At 36.6% G+C, this 19,868-nt stretch overlaps 1 protein-coding gene across 1 annotated transcript; it reads right to left on the bottom strand.

Moving 5' to 3' along the window:
* Positions 1-10,606: 10,606 nt before the first annotated feature.
* Positions 10,607-14,145, bottom strand: LOC113286472 (L10-interacting MYB domain-containing protein-like). The gene is made up of 4 exons (XM_026535091.1): positions 13,976-14,145; positions 13,655-13,805; positions 11,712-12,050; positions 10,607-11,241 (listed from the first exon to the last, which is right to left on the bottom strand). The coding sequence occupies exons 1-4, from the start codon at positions 14,119-14,121 to the stop codon at positions 11,029-11,031; spliced, it is 849 nt and encodes a 282-aa protein (XP_026390876.1). The 5' UTR covers positions 14,122-14,145; the 3' UTR covers positions 10,607-11,028.
* Between the last annotated feature and the right edge of the window lie 5,723 nt (positions 14,146-19,868).

Below are 19,868 nucleotides of genomic sequence, written 5' to 3'. Positions count from 1 at the left end.
GGTTGCTGACTGAGTCTTTACACTGTCAACTACAGGCATCTCAAGCCCAGATTCAAACCCATAAGCCCAAATCTCAAACCACAAAAATTGCTTACTCGTAAACCTATATCCAACAATATCTTCTCTTTATTTAATCCGATTTCCAACCCTTAACCTAATTGCTTACCCTGCCCTGATTTCATATCAGCACGCCCATATGAGCATCTTGGCTTGGAACTGCCAAGGAATTAACAAACCAACAACCATACAACACCTAAAGGGGCAGATGTTCCTTCACAATCCCAACATCCTTTTCTTATCCTAAACTCCAGCCAATGAATTCCATATGCCAGGGTTTTCCCGATCTCTACAATTCGAAATCTCACCATATACCCAAGATAAGAGGAAGAGGATGATTCTGTTTTACGTGGAAGAACAATCTAAATGTTAGAGAACTGCTTCAATCCAAAATTTCCATTCACATCGTCATCACTCTCCCAGCTCAAGGTCAACCGTGGATTTGCACCGGTATATACGTGTAGATGGGGCGAAACGATTTGCTGGTTTTCACGGGATTGAGGAGACGACCGTACGGAGGAGACTCCTTGAACCGAGCGAAATGTTCAACCTCACAGAGATGCATTGCAAGAAGGGAGTGCTTTGAATTCGAGAGATCAATCTGTAGTACTCCGGCCTAAACCAAGACAATTTTCGTTCCAGAGTAAATTCGGTCACAAGAGAGAATGGGTTGATTTATAGGAGGGAAGCTGAGAAATATGTGGAATCAATGGTAATCAAAGATTGTGGGTGAGTTGTGAATTCTGAATAAGATAAGTTCTGAATGATTGAAGTTGCTCAGTTGAGAGTAATTGCTCAGTTGAGACGTGAGATTCTTGTATATTCAATCATGATTTCAGAGACTTATTTATACTGCTGGAATTGTAGACACCATGATCCCATGAAGTGTGACAGTTATCGTGTTTGAAACCAGTTGCTCATCATGCGGAGACTTGGTTGATTTTCCATCCACTACTTTGTTAACTCCTTCAACTGATTGCACGACTTGCTCACATTCCATCGTGTGTATGAACACATGTTTCGTAGACCTTCATACCAAAACCCTAGTTAATATTCCCCCAAGTGACACGATTGATGTCTCGTGAACGTGGAGTCTGTAGCGCAGACGTGTATTTATTCAGTTGCTGACTTCATGGGACGATGATTCCATGCATTTGCTGAGTTGAACATGATTCTGCAAAATGTTTTGAAACTCATGAATTGAACGTGTCCATTGAGACAGAGGTGTAATTCCCACGTTGAGGTGAGAAAGTATTGCTCATTCGATGAATTGTTGAATATTGATAGTTGAACCAATATTCCTTGGTTTGAGCAAATATTGCTCATCTGAGCAAGTGTTGCTCGTCTGATGAATTATTGGCAGCGTGACCGAAATAAAACATTAATTAGAATACTGGTAGTTGAACCGAGTACAATAAAATGGTGATCATGAGATCTTCGTAAAATTATTAGCGTTCGAATCTGGAATTATGATCCTTGGACTCAGAAACCCTAATTTGATCAATTGATGACCGGCTGATAGTTTATTGAAAATTTAACCATGGACTGAAGGAGGACCGGCTACATGAGACCGTGGGTCGACCATGTAGAGTCCATATGATCGCGTGAGAAAATACCAAGACCCCTCGAAGATTTGGTGAAAAGATGATCAAATGCTGGTTCAATCATTTTTCATATAATTCTCGTCTGAGCCTTAGGTGATAAAACCTAATTAATTATGGAAAGGTGAGAGACCGACCAAGGGGTCATGAAACATGCCCTGGGTGGTCGTGGGATCGAATGATGATCACTTCATGAAATTCCAAAATTATTTGGAAGAGTTTTGGACCCAATATGTGAAATTGCGCAAATTAGGTCAAGTCATGAAAATATGCGGGACTGTCACATTACGAGCCAAAGAGCCAACCCTGGTCGGTCAAGGTAACATGCTCACATTGTCAACACGTCCGTGTCTCAGTCCCGAGAATCTTGATATTTTCTGGCGTGCGTTTGAGCAACCATTTGAGAAAATATGACAAAATCAGGGTTTTTGTTGAAACTGAGGAAACTTCATGAGATGAAGGAAAATAATTATAAAATGAAGGAATATGAGGTGTGGGACCGCTGGAGCCAAGGCATGGTCGGCTGTCCAGTGACCACGGTCCCATGGTGCCTTTTCCTAATTTTATAATATTTTTGATGATTTTATGAAAATATCATGAAATCAAGGAATTTTGTTGAAATTAAGGAGTTTCCTTGAAGTGAAAGAGTTTCCATGGGATCAAGGAAGCAAATAATATTAAAATAATAAAATAAGGGTGTCTGGGGACGGCTAAGGCATGGCCGGCCGGCTTTGGCCCGGTCCCACAAGTTTCCCTAATTTTATGTAATTTTTATGTATTATTTTCCATGATTTGAAGGAATTTTCATAATTTGAAAGAGATACCATGAAATCAAGGAATTTCATGGGATCAAGGAAACCTTAAAATAATAATAATAAAATAAGGGGTGTGTGGGACTGCTGAGGCATGGCCGGACGGCTGGGGCCCGGTCCCACGAGTTTCCCTAACTTTATATTATATTTTCATGGTTTTGTGAAAATACCATGAGATTAAGGAGTTTTCATGAGATTAGGAAAATATTAATAAAATAATGAGGAACCATGAGGTGTGGGGCCGGCCGGGATCAAGGCATGGTCGGTTGGTCAATAATCACGTCTTCACAATGTTTTTCCCAATTTTATATTATTTCCTTGGTGCGAAGGGAATACCATGAAACTGAGGAGTTTCCTCAAAACGAATGATATTTTTTCAAATGAAAGGATTTTCATAAGATCAAGGAAAATAACAAAAATATGATAAAATATAAAACTGGCGTGGGATTGGCCACGTCACGGCCGACCGGTCAGTAAGCCCAATCCCTTGGCGCCTTGGTCAATATTTTAATTATTTATTATTTTCTTTCCTATTTTACATAGGTTAATCGTTTCGTTGTATTTTGAAATACTCGTTCGTGCGGTGATTGTTAGTGTATCATCGTTGAGTACACTTGCACCTTTTGAGCCGGGGATTACTCAGAGGTAGTTCAGATGCTAGTGCGTTGAATATTTATTACTAACCCATGGAATTCTGCTGGGAAGAACCACAGATTGAAGTAATGAAATATTGTGAAAATATTTGAATATTTTCGGAAATTCAGTAGATGAATCCAAGAATTTAAGAATAATTAATTGATGGCTCTATACTAGCAGAGCAATCTGTCTAGGAGCATTAATTATTATGATATGAGCTTGTTGGAGCTTCATATCCTTAATATAGTCAGGGAAAACTTGTTGTTTGTATCCTGAAGACGTTACCGCTCTATACTAGCAGAGAAAGCTGTCTAGGAGCCGTCAATCTCGTGATTCTATATAGAAATAATTACTGAAGTGTTCAGTATTCATTGAGATATGTCGTTGTCCAGCCGAGAGACTACATATCCGCATGTACTATGAGATAAAGTATTCTCAGTCAGAGATTCGATGAGAGACTCATGTCTCAATACTCACATCTGATTGCTGGATCTGGAGTTCGTATAATTATGGGTTTACGATTTTAGCCTTTGTCGAAAATCCACCATCTACAATATGTATCGACTCTACACCCATACACAAGACAAGAGTCATGGTAGGATGTTCCTACAATTTTCCCCGTATTGAACAATGCAACATCATGGGTACTGTTAGGAAACTTTAACAAAGTGATGGACGACCAATCTGAAAAAATTAAAAGAGGAAGGCAAGTAACATATGGACAGACGCAACCTTTCCTCACAATGATAAATTAAATTGTTTCATGAATCTAGGAATCTGTGGTGATCCATACACATGGATAAACAACCAACAAGGATCAAATAATATTATGAAAAGACTAGATATAGCCACTCCTACCCAACAGTGGCGTCCAACCAACCCTCATGCGGGAGTTCCTCATATTTCGAAAATATATTTTGATCATGCTTCAATCTTTTTACATACCAAAGCATTGACTAGCATGGGAAAAAAACTACAAATTTCAGTATTTATAGTTAACTCACTCACAACTCAAGCAAGTACTTGATACAACCCGGTGTCAACAAAGTAACTCCGAACCTAGTTTAGACCTTGATATAAAGCTAATTACAACTTGTGAAATCCTTATGGACTAGAACAAAGAAACCTTTGGACACCTTCCAAAACTAATCAAGAAATCGACAACTCAAATTCAAATGGCATAACATCAATGATGTATACGAACTGGTGATCAACTAGACAATCGGCTAAACACGGAAAAGCAGCTTCGAAACCATTACTTAATTTCGCATCAATGCCATGCAACATATTGGCATCAAAAATCCAGAATCCAATGTATTCAATCAGGAGACAACAATACGACTTTCTTCCATACAAAAACGACCATACACTGCAGTTGTAACAACATACAACATAAAGAACTATTCCAGCACATTAAAACCTTCACACTCACCAAATATCCAAAAATAGACCTTAAATTGGATATTAAGAAAGCTTATGATAGCTTCGATTAGGGATTCATCTAAACAACGTTTACCAAAATGGGATTTCCAACCGTATTTGTAGATTACATTATGATATGTATCACTATAGTTACCTATTCAATTAATATCAATGGTATTCTGCATGGATACATCACCCATACGAGAGGCATTTGACATGGAATTCCTCTATCGTCTTATATTTTCATAATAAGTGAATTAATCCTTTCGACAAATATAGGCAATCTGCCCAAAATCTTGTAAGATGGCTAAGCATCTCCCAAAAATATCCACCTATTTTGCATATAATGTATGTGTACAACTTCTCGATCACTTACAAGACATCTCAGCAAAGCAGCGATCACCTCAAGAGGTTACTTCAATCCTACAGCTCCTAAGCGGGGCAGGTAATCAGCACAGCAAAATATACAATAATTCACCATCCAAGACTGAAACAACATAAGGTGGACGCTATTCAATAATTTTTGACATGTGAAAAAGCAGGGGTCTAACAACCACACTCAATATTTGTATGGACTAACTCCAATATAATTCCAAGAGAATCATCTAGACCGTCAGGCTCAATCAAGGAAAATATATCCAAGAGTTATATCTCAGTTTCTAAAATCGATCTGCAATCGAACAGATAGAAATCTGTGAGCCGGATTACTATGATAAATAACTTGGATGGTACCAAAGACCAATATCCAAGGTCAATCAATTTCAATCAAAAACCAAAGGTTGGATTCACCAATTGATTGAACTACCGACAACCTGTGATATTTCAATTATATAGAAAATATAATGCGGAAAAGAAATAACACAGACACCGGAAGTTTTGTTAACGAGGAAATCGCAAATGCAAAAAAAAATGGGACTTAGTCCAGATTTGAACATTGTATTAAGACGCTACAGATTCTAGCCTACTACAAGTTAACTTCGGGCTGAAATGTAGTTGAGCCTTAACCAATCTCACACTGATTAAGGTACAGTCGCGTTCCTTACGTCTCTGAATCCCAGCAGGACTCTACGCACTTGATTCCCTTAGATGATCTCACCCACAACTAAGAGTTTCTACGACCCAAAGTCAAAGACTTTATAAACAAATCTGTCTCACACAGAAAAGTCTATTGAATAGATTATTATTTTTCCCACAGAAATACCTACGAGTTTTTGTTCCGTCTTTTGATAAATCAAGGTGAATAGGAACCAATTGATACACTGGACTTGTATTCCCAAAGAACATCCTAGTAATATCAATCACCTCACAATAATCTTAACTGTATGGTAGCGGAACAAGATATTGTGGAATCACAGAGAATGAGACGAAGATCTATGTGATTACTTTTTATCTTACCTATCAGAGATTAAATCTCGAGCAAATATAAGAAAAGATAGTACTCAATACGATAGAACAAAGTAAGATCAGAACATGCAACTACAGAGAAAATAGTTTGGTTCTGGCTTCAGAATCCCAATGAAGTCTTTAAGTCGTTAACCTATAATGGTTTTAAAAAAACCTAGGTTAAAGGAGAATCGACTCTAGTCACAACTAGTATCACACAGTGGGGATTAGGTTTCCCAATTCCTAGAGTTCTGCCTTATATAGTCTTCAAATCAGGGTTTGCAATCAATGCTACCTTGGTAACAAAGTATTCAATATTCACCATTAGATGAAAACCTGATTATATTCAAGATAATATCTTTCAACCATTAGATTGTCTTAGCTTGTCACACATAAATGAAATGTGTCTTCATTTAGATATGGGTAATCGTACCTAAACATGTACACTTGGTTGGATCAATAATAGTTCACCGAAGTTAGCCATATGAAACACTTTCATATCAACCTTGTTCATCTTAATCACGACCAGTTCTAATGACTCAAATGAAACTAGTTATAAAGTTTTTCAATTGTTTATATTCTCATAGAAGTATACAAGACACAATTGAAGCAAAATCTGTTTTGATTCACTAGAATCAATTCATGAACATTATAGCCACGATTTGCATAGATTGCATTCTTTATTATATAAATGTATTTTTTCATGAGTATGTAAACATACTTAACCAATTTTAGAACTCAACCTACTCAGGTATGCAAATGGGTACGCATAAAGTTCCCGGACTTGGTCTTGTTCGTCAGTATGCAAACGAGTACGCATAGTGTCGTTCATGACCGAGCTCATTTGAAATCAGTATGCATACGGGTATGCATACTATAGTTCCGGGACTTCAACAGTTAGCATACAAGTACGCATACTGTGTTATATCCAATCAATGATTAATTGTTCTCCCATTTTAATTATTGAAACATTCTTGGAAGACGAGAATAGCTGTCTCACAGAAACTATTAGCTTCAAAGCAATTTTCAAGTAATCACACTAGTGGGAAATGGGGTTTTCCTGACCCACATCCCCGACCCTCAGTGGCGGTCAAGACCGTCTCTGATATAAAAAAACACGAAAAAACTCATGAGCAGTTAAAGTTGGTCGTTGATTAAATTACTATTTTAACCCTCGAGTACGACTCACACCCACGACTGATGGACCCAGTTTATTATGTGACACGATTTTCTAGGACAGAATAACATCTATATCCTAATCTTCTCTTTCCCTTCTCATCTTATCCTTATCCCTTTCTCGCTTCAACTCTGCAAACCCAAAAACTCATTCTTCCCCTTTTCCCTTTCTCATATCTTTCTCATCTACAGAATTAAAATGAATTTTTCTTCTCCAAATTAACAAAACCCTAGAACTGAACCCTCTAGTCGGCCTCTCTACCTCATTGTCAAACCTCACAGCAGAACTCGTTTCCATCTTTCTCAAAAATAAAAACAAAAATCCTAATTGTAAGAAAGAAGGAGGTCATACCACTAATTAAACCCTTAATTACGATATTTCTCTCAGTTGAATCAGTGTGAAAATTTCAATGGTTCTGGATTCTGAAACCAATTGAATCGATACATCGTTTTAATGGTTCATGAGGTTAGTTTCTGTAATCCAGGGTTTCATTTGTATTCAGTTTTTGTTTTTAGGTTGTTTTTGTGTTTCTGGTTTGGATTGTATGTCCATAACCTAAAAATTTGCGTATCTACATCTTTGGTTTCGGTAATTTTATCTTTTCCCTCTTTCAAATATTCACAGATCTAGACTCGTTGTTCTTGAAAACCGATAAGGCAGAGGAAGGATTATGTTTTGCCAATAGTATGGAATTCGTTGGTGACTGAATTCCATTTTACATCCAGAGAACCCAATGAATCCAGAGAGATCAAATTTCCAACTGAAAAAGAGGTCAGGTTCACAAATCCGGGGAATAAATTTTCAATATCATGATTTATTGTTATATTATTTTTGCCTAAGAAATGGCATATTGGAGAATACTTCTCCAGATCGCCTCCAAGATGCTGTTTTTGAAGAGTAAATATCAATCTGAAAAATACATTTTTCCATCGATATTAAAAAGCAGACTACTTGATAATGAGGCGATTTTAGCGGATCGAAAGCCAAGCTAACATTCCTAACTATGGAGCCCTCTTCTCTAGATGGAGACGAACACCTTGTTTGTTTGCAGCTGACTCATCTGAGTCATCTGGATCTGAGTCGTCTGGATCTGAGTGAAATCACCTGAATCATCTGGATCTGACTCACTAAGGTCTGAGTCAGAAAATATGTTTGTTTTGTGAGTCAGACCTGACTCAGCTGATTGGACTTTTTTGGACAGAAAATGCCCTTGTGCACGTTTCAAACCATAACATTTATCACTACTAAAACATCACAAATTGTTCCGTTCCAGTCTAAACAACTTCCCTTTTTGATGGAATTAAACATATTAAACATCATAAAACAATAAAATCTAAAGATTAAAGTCCTACAAACATAAAAGAAGCAACAAAATCTAAAGGAGACTAGTTATCTCATCACGTAAGTTGTTCATATATATCTGCTCTTGTCGTCCAAACAGACGAGGTGCATTTTCTTCCGTTTCCGCTTCCACATCGACTTCCATCTGTGTCTCATTCATATCAAATGTCTCATTCTCATATTCTTTAAATATCCAATCATCCAATGCATTACGACGTAGAAAGTTATGTATTGACATGCAAGCAATAACAATATCTCTTTGAGTCTCAATTGAGTAAGAAGGCATTTTACATAAGACGGGAAATCTTACTTTCAATACCCCGAATGCTCTCTCAATCACATTCCTCAATCGAGCATGGGCTTGATTAAACTTCTCCTATTTTTTCGTTGGAGGTACTCTTCGGTAATCACCTATCCAATACCTTATGTTGCGATACGGACACATAAACCCTTGTGTATGAGAGTACGCAGTATCACATAGATAGTATTTGTCTGCAAATTTCAACAAAAACATTATGAAGTCATGCTGATGAAACTGCAGCAAGAGGTAACATATATGTAGTCCAAAGTTTGGAAACAAAAAGGAAACTGAAGCGTAAATCAATAAGGTATGACAATGCGAATGACCAAAGTGTAAAACAAGAATCCCTGTCAACTACATTGAGCAATATTATGTGGCAAAAGAGGGGAACCAGGACTTCACACCCTCATATTAACTTATTCATGGCATGGCCAATGTAATGTTTACTGAACTCGAACAATCCAATCTATGCCAAACCAAAAAAGAATGATCCTAATTCCTAAGTAGAGTTCGGTATTGTGATCAATTTCCTAGTTATAATGGCAGCACAGTTTATTTTTCCTACAATTCAAATATATAAGAACGCAGTGCACAAGAATCTAAATAAAATTGAGTAAAGAAAACAAACCCAATGCAGAAAAATGGGACTTAAAATAGAGATATTACCTGGTGGAGGTAAAGGAAACTTGAAATATGGATCACGCACTGCCTCGGTCAACACTCTCGAGTCATGAGCAGTGCCTTCCCATCCAACCACTACATACAAAAAGTACATATCCCAATAACATATCGCAAGCACGTTTTGGGTACATTCTTCTCTTCCCCTTACTCTATATGGTGTTTGCTTCTCGAATGGAATGCTTTCACTAATTAGAGTGCCATCCAATGCACCAACAGCACCTTTGGAAGCACCTTCTCTGAGACGTTTATGCCTTTTAGTTATAGCTGGCTTGTCAAATACATTAGACGGAGGAACTAAAACTTCAGCAGACCAAATCTTCATAGCAGCCAACACTTCATGAAAATACTTACTACCCGTTTCACCCGAATGTTGAAAGTGATACAAATTACACGATTCCTACAGTTGTGCCCAATTGTATATAAGAACATTGCCATCTTCTCCTCTACTTCTATATATTTACTATCCTCTAAAAGTCCTTTGGCTCGGAACTCATTGCATAATAGGGTAAAAGGAACCTTACTCATTTTCAATAGGTTGTACATATTCCTCGGATTTCCATCTAACAGGTCTTGGGTGAAAGCCTTTCCCGTTAAAATTGACTTCTTGTACTTCGGGCGTACACGTCGTTTAGTCTTCTTAAGTTTCTTCACTAACAAGCATAAAACTACTAGTTGAGATAATAACGTTTTCATTTTCCTGAAAAGACCAAGTAAATGAAAGAAAATCAATTTCAATACAATATTTAGTAGAGATTGGTGTACTCAAGTAGATGAATGAAACTCAATTTCAATACAATATTTAGTAGAGATTGGTGTACTCAAACAATATCCAATACCCAATTGCACATATACTTTTAAGGAATCCAGCAAACTCAATTTCAATACAATACAAGCATTCATTCACAAACCTATATAAGAAAATGAGTACTTGCATGTATTTAAGTTCTCCCCTTCTCTAAACCCTCTTCCTTGTAGCCTTTCAATCTGCAATGAAATGAAAGAAAAATGTTAAAAGCATAAATAAGAAAATAACCAGCAAGCAATTGAATGTAACCAATAAGAAAATACGTATTCATTCATTCAACATTCACTCATTAAGCACAAATAAGCAAAAATAAAATTGATTCATCCATTAACTTCAAAAATACTCATTCAATATAAAATAAAACTCGAGTACGTAAGTAACAAACACGAATGTTTTGCAACCCTAACATCTCTAACTATTTCCTAATTTCTCAACATCTCAGTGGATGAGTATTCAAGATTTATCAACGTTCTTTTAAAAGTTTGTGTACAAATGAAACACGACGCTCATCGCTTTTCAAACTGACAAATAATTTCTGCCAACCAGGCATCTCTGAAGCTTTTAGAGTTATGCTCAAATACTCATCCATTGTGATGCAATCAGTTTCAAGTAAATTATCCAAAGCTTTCATGAATTCGTCTGCGCTATCCTTTTCTAGAGCAAGTTTCTTATGTTGAAGATGAGTCTCCATCGATGTTACAATAGAACAAACTTTCTCAGTTAATAGATCACTTGATTCTTCCTCCATTTCCTTCTTCCTTTTCCTGCCACTCCCCTTTGCATTGAGACTGGAATCAACCTCGTTGTCATCCTCATGATTTTTTTTCTTTTCCATGACTTGTACGAGATTCAGATCCATTATTTGAAACCCCTGCAGTTGTAGAAGTTCCAGCTGAACAAGGCGGTTCCACTCTTCCAGGCGTATCTCTATTAGCTCCAGTGGAGAATTTCCCATCAAATAAATTCTGCAACTTCTCTGCATCTTCCAGCCCCTTGTTCTTGAATTGACTAGCGTTTTTGATTGTCTGCATCAATTAGAAATTAAAAATCAATAAATATGTTCAGATGTTTATACAATCAAAGTTATAATTAGATGTACCAAACATAACATTACCGGTTCATTAAGGTTATGGAAAATTTAACACGGAGGATGCGCAAAATAAAATTAGTACCAAGCAAAGACCCTTAAACATTAGCCCTTTTCACATATATGGATATACCCTTGTTATTGATGATCTAAAGGAGCACATAAACCTAAAATCACAGGACAAGGTATAATTTTAATTTAGACTTAAAGCAAGAGAACTAACAACTAATTGGTCTAGTTGAAGTAGCTAACTGGACCTAAAGCCAAAACACATTGCCTTAACTGGCTTAACCTGATGGCAGAGCGGCATTTAAAGAAAAACAACGATAGAAGTAAACCAGACCAGGGCTTACAAGCATAAATTTAATTCAATCATAAAGTCCAAACAAAACTGAAATAGTCTCTTACCTTGTCTAATTTAATCCATTGCTCTTCGCTCCAATCAAATGTGTTCGTCTCCGCGTTATACCCATGGTCGGTTCTTGCTAAGAGACGGGACCAAGTGACATATTGGGTTCGCAAGTAATCCCAGTGGTTTCTCAACTTTTTTTGTGTGATGGTACAGTCATACTTCTCAGAAAAGAACTTGCACAAATTTCCCCACGAAGTTTGCTTCAAAGAAGTTCCAGAAAATCCATACTCAGTAGCTTGTGCCAAACACTGGTCAATAAATAGACCTCTAGATTCTGGGACGCTCCTAAAAGTTATCTTATTTGCTTGCTCATCTTCCTTTTTCTCCATAGAGAACTAGCATAAAGTAAAACAAATACAAGACGTGGGTAATTTAAAACAAAAAGAGTGTGCTAACTTTTGAGAATTACCATACAAAGTAATTTACCACTAGGCATGATCTTTATGCATTCAGGATATACGGGTTTAAAATGAAGATAGAATATTTGACAGCGAAAAGTAAAAGCAATGGTTGGCACCAGATCCTCATTATTGTCCTAATATCAAAAGAGAGATTCGCCAAAAGAATGCAACTAAAATCACAACTGCTGACCATTAACTCAGTTTTTCCTTCCTACTTTGACAGTATATGCCTACTGAAATCACTAGCTTGAAAATGTATGAAAAAACTGACATGACAGAAAGCAAAAAAGGTTTTAGCACACCTTTACCCAACACCCTTTCTTAGATATCATTGACACAACAATTAGATGTTATATTGTGTTCATGCACGAAACCAAATACTATGTAGCAACAAATTAAAATGTTCTTTTATGTTATTGCGAAACACAAACATGTATATTTTAGAGTTTTTCACTCATTCAAGTCCATATACACCTGTACATCAACTAAATAATATAGCAAATACTACTCCAATTGCTTTTAACTTATAACTAGATATACAAATGTAACAAATCCAATAATGAAAGTCATAAAAAATGACATCAACAATTTCTGGGTAAAGCTAACTTATCTTGACTCAAAAACTCTCAATAATCTTTGAAAGGTAGGACATGACAAGTAGGAAGGAAAAACTGATCAAGTAAAACAGTTCTCTCTTTGGCATTTTCACAAACAGCAAAAAGCTACCAAAACCCTAAAACAGTGACAAGTACCAACATTCTCTGATGATCAAACAAATTTCAGTAAAAAACCCTAAAATTAGTGACAACCTCACATTCAAAAACCCACAAATATACCGAAAAACTAGATCAAATCTACCAAGAAACCCCTAGAATTAAAAGATCCAAGAACTGAACAAAAGGGGGCAACTGAAATTGAAAGAGATCAAGGGTAAAAGAATGAACTGCCATCAAATACTCAAATTAGCATATCAAAAAAGAAACCCAATATTCCAAAATCATCAAAAACTCATATGAAAATGATAGCAAATATATGGATGCGAAATTACACCTGATGTCGATTCTTCTAAAACAAGCTGATGAGTTGAAAGTGATAAGTTGAGAAATTAGTTGTGAGTGATGAAGCAAACGATCAGTAAGAAACTAGTAGATCTATTAAGAGAGGGACGAAGAAGATAACTCTCTGAGAAGGAGATCTAGGTTTTTCCCCAATCCTCCATTTCTGCTCTCGATGGAAAAACTGACGGAAGAAACGAGCAAAAGAAAAATGAAAGAAATCTATGATTTAAAGGATGAAGGGTATTTTTGTATATTCTTGCGACTCAGTGGTTTGAGTGATTGAGTCAGTGGCATCTTCACACCTGACTCTATAGATCCCGAGTCAGGGGTTGACAACGAGTCAGCTTGTGAGTCAGAGGTTATAAAAAATGCAAAACAAACAGTCTGACTGCTGACTCGGCGCGAGTCAGGGATTGACTCAGACCCAGACGCCAAGTCAGCTGCAAACAAACAAGTCCGAAGGAAGGATTCTATACTGACTTGTGGTTGGGTTGAATATATAGAAAATTCTGCTATCTCTGTCTTCTGTACTGCCGCTACTGCAGGCTGCAGCAGATAAGACCATTGCACGAGTGTTCCGTTATCACAAACGTGGATTCTTTGGGAAATGATGTCTGGAACGGCATAGAACCTGTAAAACTCCTTCCATCAGCAAAAACGAATTCAAATTTTGGGTCAACACCACCCATAGACATTTTGTGCAAAAACAACCCACGATTAGAAAGTCTGTGATTCCGAAGAGTATAGCTCTGAACAAAAAGTGGGTCTGAGAATAGAGATAGCCAACTTGTTGATACGCACTTGAATAGCATCAAAGGTTTCATCGGCACACACAACAAAATCTGTTTTAAAAGATCGCAATTGCTTGCGACAACAGATGCTGATGAATTCTCCAAAACCAAGTCATCTTCATGGCTAGTTGAACCTTTTGACGAAAGCAAAAGCATTTTTGAGTTCTTGGATTACACGAAATGGAAACTCTTCGGTTCTCAGGTGTATGTATAACTATATCGGATCGAAAAACTTCAAGGAGAAGGAATTAGACTTGTTTTACAATGAAAGATTCTTTCTCACGACCTGTAAGTTGACAATTACCCTTTTTTCTTATTGGCTCAAGACACAAATGTGCCAACCAACAAGAGGGTATGTGTAAGGTGCGAATATAAAATGAGGTCATGTCTACAAGTCTTCAAGGACGACAGAAACTTATCTAGTACATCGTCATCGTCATCATGAAATATAGTTTACCATTCTCCCTCTTCTTGAACAAGTCATATTTAAAAACTTAATAAATCCATATAATTGTTCATTGTCTTGATAATCATGAAGTTTTCTTTGGGGTGTGCAATGCGTCGAATTTTCTAAATTGACCCAGTACTTAACACTCCATTGCTGACAATAATTGTCAACCACATAACGTGCAAATTTCAGTGAGCCTTGTACTCACCAAAGTATTTATTTTCATACTATTCTAGAGGACCAGGTATATTTTCATAATGGAACACAATTATTTCATAAGTAAGGTTCTTGCTGGCAGCATTAGGTGACGACTAGCGAGAGAAACTTGTCGTTGATGGTGAAGCACTCCTTAGACATCTCCCAACCACTCACAACTATGGTTGGGTGCATACCGAACCGGACCATGAAGATATATAGGTTCATATCTGTCAGACATGTCAGCAAGGGTTTTGAACAAAGCTGTAGATCCTACTAACTGCGTAAGATGACCTACTATAGGCCTTGTAATGGAGACCCATAAATAGTAAAGGATAACAAAGCCAGTAATAAGCCTGTTATTAGTGGGTAGAAGTTCCACCGATCAAAAAAAAAAAATTAGTGGGTAGCAGTTCCGTATGATGTTTGGAAAATCCACCTGCATATTTAGCAGAACGGTACCGGTATATGATGACGATAAGAGGATATTTATCTAGATGGGTATATTTGGGTGATCCGGAGTGTGCTTGTTGACTAGTTCACAAAAGAACTAGTATTTGATAGTAAGTGAACGTGGATAAAGAACATCAACACCACATGCGTTCCTATTTATAGGTTGGGATATGGTAAATATAGTTTTTAGGAAAAAATAATTTTCTTTGATGATGAGATATGGTAAATATATTAGTCAGTATCAGTGTCTATCCTTGTTTTTGTTTCTCTACTCCTTTTTGTTGAATAAAGCATCAACTTATTATTTCTAGCAGTTGATATTTGTATTCTTGGTTGCTACAAGGAGTTGATATGGCAACTGACTTACTCCATCATCCATTAATAGTTATAAGGCGACCGAACATGGTTGTGTACTGAAGCTAAATCATTGATATTTGTATTCTTGGTTGCTCCAAGGAGTTACCAAATCCATATAAAACAAACAATGTCACCGCTAGATCCACCGGATTGATAACCTTCTGTAGAATTTGGTATTTACTGTAACAGTTTAGTTCTTAAGTTTTGCATTTGTATTTACTAGATGAGGATCCTATAGTCCTATATATTACCGCCGAAGCGGATGCCTTGTTAATTTTCTGTATGAGAGGTCACGGATCCAATTTCCACCGAGGCATCCCCTCCTCTCATGAATAGAGTTTTAGAAAGAAGTTGCACTGTTTGGCATTGCCTGTAGATTATAGGTAAGTGTAGTTGCAGGAAATCCTACACTACACCCCTCATATGATTTCATTATTACTCAACTCATTTTTAGGTTTACACTCTTAATTTTATTGATCAATCTTTGAATGTTCTTACAAAAAAAATAAAGGAATCAAGAATGACCTCTACTCTAGACTTTCTCTCTCCTATTTACTTGTTTCTTACTCAAAAAAGATCTCTCCCTTTTCTTTACAACTGAACAACTATTTATAGGGAAATACAAAGTGGATGACAGCTAATTTGTCCTTTATTTTCGGAAATGACTTGCGATATTCTCGCAACCTTACAAATCTTAATCTCGCAAACTCTCTAATTTTCGCAGGACCATCACATCTTTCTCATGATTTTAGCTGACGTCGTTTATTATATCATTTCTAAAATTGTTTTGCGACGCTGTTGTGTTGTGTTGTGCTGTTGATAATTTCGCTAAGACATCATTGTTGCGAGACTCTGATCCTACATCTTGCCTCTTCTCATATCTTTTCTACGAAGTAGAGAATGGTGTGAGAAATGCCACAGCTGTTCATCTCTTCATATTCTGCATTTATCACACGTATTCTTTCTTCCATCTGTTTCTTGACACGTCTTCTGTAACCGCTGCTTTTCAACCGCTCACGTCTTTTCGTCTTAATGGTGTTTATTTCTTCGAGTAAAAAAAATCTCCTTTATATACTCCTCTTACTCTTCTTTCCACTTTCTTTTTACTTTCTCTTCTCTTTTTATTCTCTCATCTCTGCAACTCTGTTATTCTTCTGCAAGTTCTGCTACTGTAATTTTTTCCCCTTCAATCTTCTTACTTTTTATTCATTCACATACTCTATATTCAAATATGGCTCCAAGTGGTCATAGACATGATAAGAATTTAAAAGATGTCCAAAAAGATCTTGCTGATAAAGGTTTCATACTCCCTACCATTCCTGGTGAAAATGCCAAGTCAATTCTTTCTGTCAAACTTTTCTCTGATCAGTACTGTGATGATCAATCAATCTTAATTTCGCTAGGTCAGATTCTCGCAGGTCTCCTTATTCCTCTTTATGACCCAAATATTCCTTTATTCTATGAAATTCTCGTTCACTCGTGATTTTCGCTAGCTATCTTCCAACTGAGTGGGGACTGCATCCGTCTGATGCTAGAGTTTGCTAACTGTGGTATTGGTAAAAGATCTCTATACTCCAAAGAACTTAGGGATCCTAAATTCGCAGACCTAGAGATAATTGCTGAGAAATACACAGTAGCGAGTTTCTTTGAGAACTATGAACTTATCTCCATGAAGAAAGAGAATACTCGCTGGGGTATTCGCTTAAAAAGGAAAGATAACATTGATGAAGCTAAAATTCTCATGCAAGATATTGACTGGCATTCCGGTAAAAATACAAATCCTCGCCAATCCAAAGATGATAAATAGTGTGTTTTTCTTTTAATGCTAAAAGGACCTTACATTGCTGGGTCAAATGTTCTTCCTGCGAATCTCGCTGCTTATCAACCTTGGGTTTTCTCTTGGCCCGAGAAGGAGAAAGAGGTATGTTTCTTCCTGTTTATCTCACTTTATATTTATTTATTTGTCTTTATTATTTTATTCGCTAACTCTTGCGGCATTCTGCAGATCCAAAAACTGAAAGATATTTATAACAGGACTGGGAAAGCTAGTACTTTGTTAGCTCTTCGCTCATACACAGATGAGGTAAGAAATTTTCTCTTATGATTTTAAACAGTATACTATTGCTTCCATTTCTCATCTCTATCTGTGTGTGAAGATTATTGCTGAAATAGAAGAGCCTGCTGATGTTGCAAAGATTGGTGATAAAGGTAAAGGTGCTCTTCGCAGAGAAAAATCAACCGCTCCTCCTTCAAAGAAAAGGAATGTTCGTTCTTCTTCTCCTTCAAATATTCCTCCTCATGAAAATTCTGAAAGTGACAAGGATGATGAGGACAATAATGATCTTGCCGCAAGTGAAGACTTTCCACCTGAATCTTCTATGGCTAAGCTCTCTGGCCTCTTTTATGATTCTCTGCAAGGAATGGAAGATGGCCAATTCGCTAACACCTGCAAGGCTCTCGCTACAATTTGCGATGTACCTTTGCTGGATGGTGATAGTTCTCTTCGTGGAGTTTCTAGATCAGTGACTCCCGACTTCTTGCATTCCATCAATAGTCTAGTATATTTTTATCCTTTTATTTCTTCATTGTCATAACTCAAAATTTCTTTCTATATTAATATTTTTTATATTTTCTCGCAGGCTGGAAAAGCTTCTTTCGTTTTTGCCTCGGATCTAGAGAGGAGACGCGAAAATCTTGAAAAGAAAAATCTTCAATTTCGCACAAAAAATGAAGAATTTGAAGCTGAAGTTAAGGGTCTTCGCGAGAAAAATAGACAACTAGAAATTGATTCTTCTTCGTATAAAAACAAAATATCTAGTCATCAACAAGCTAATAATCAGCTTTACGGTATGTTACTTTTCTCTTTTCCCTTCATTCATTCCTCATGTTGTTTTATCTTATTTAAATGATTCTTTTCGCAGAATTTATGGTCTTTCTGATGAAGTTACCCTTCTTCGTTCATTTCCTAATGCCTTGGATAATGATACCCTTCTTGAGCGTCTTAATAATTCTCTAAATATTTTCTCAAATGATATAATTTCATCTCTTTCTCTAAATGAGCTTAGTTCTGAATTTCGCCTCTTAGAAATTGACCATAGATCTAGTTTAGGCTTAGGCAACCGATTTAAGCGTCTCTTTCTTGATTCTAAAGAGAAAACCAATGAGTTAAGAACCAAAATTAGTGGTCTCATAGATGATAAGGATCGCATCTCTGATCAAGGTGCTAAGGCTTTGGAGAAATTCCAAGAGACTCTTCTTGAAGTTCAACTTGAACGAGATGAATCTAGCCGCAAGAACATCGAACTCTACGAAAGGGAAAATCAAATTCGTTCTCGTCTTCTTATAAGTAATGAGGACGAATTTGTTTGGGCTGCGAAAATCTTAGATGATGCCAGAAAAGATTTAGGTGTAAATGTTAGTCTCCAAGTTGAGCATACAGCCTTGATTAGAGATATGATTTCTGACAGAGAGGTTACTAATTGCTCTTCTTTACTAATCTTTTGCTTCTTATGAATTTTCATCAAGTTAATAATTGATTGTCTTTTGCTCGCAGATTCTGAAAGTAGATATCGTGAAAAGATTGAGGAACTCGAAGCTGAAAAGGAGGAACTCGCAAAGAATCTTTCTTCTCGCAACGAAAAGTATTCTAGATTAAAGAATCAAATCAAGATCACTGTTGAGAATTTAAGAATGATACTATGCATTTTCGCAATCAAACTATTCAAATGGTTTGTGACGATCATAATATCCCACATTATGATTATCCTTGTCTCTTGGAAGATAATGAAGGATCAACTAAGAAGTAGTCTTTCTTTCTTTTTTGATTCTCTATAATACTTGTACATTTATTCATTCTTTTTGTATATTTGTGTTTCTTTCATTTTGACCTGCATTCATTAAAACAATTCTTCCTTGCAATATAGTCAATCAATATGATCATTAATTTTTGAATATTTCAGTAAATCTATCATATGGAGACAAATAAGATTTTCTAATTTCATTCATCCCCATACTTGCCTCTGTTATTTGTATCCAAATGAGAGATTTTATAAATTTTTCTTATTTTATGCCTCAATTTCGCAGTTAATTATGTATAATTTCGCTGTCTTATGCGAAGTGAATTTTGATTCTTTTCAAAATTTCATTCCTGTGTGGTCTTATTTTGCCTTCCTAATTAAAGGTCTTATTATGCCACCTCTTGTCATTGTGACAAAATCGCAGGACGTCCTTGCACTTTCATGCAAAAACCCATTGATCTTGCCTTAACTTTTTCTTTTGTATTGTGGCCTCATCAAGAATGTTGAGACAATATGACAGGCCTAAATGTTCTTGCGAAAATAAATCCCCATGACATTGCCGTCTTGCGACGAAATCGCAGGACGTCTTCGCACTTTCATGCGAAAACCCATTGATCTCATCTTATCTTTTTCTTTTGTATTATTGCCTCTTC

The sequence above is a fragment of the Papaver somniferum genome, chromosome 6 (genome assembly GCF_003573695.1).
Source record: "Papaver somniferum cultivar HN1 chromosome 6, ASM357369v1, whole genome shotgun sequence".
NCBI lineage: Eukaryota > Viridiplantae > Streptophyta > Magnoliopsida > Ranunculales > Papaveraceae > Papaver > Papaver somniferum.
The sequence above is the reverse complement of the archived record's forward strand: the minus strand, read 5'-3'. Positions and strand labels throughout refer to the sequence as shown.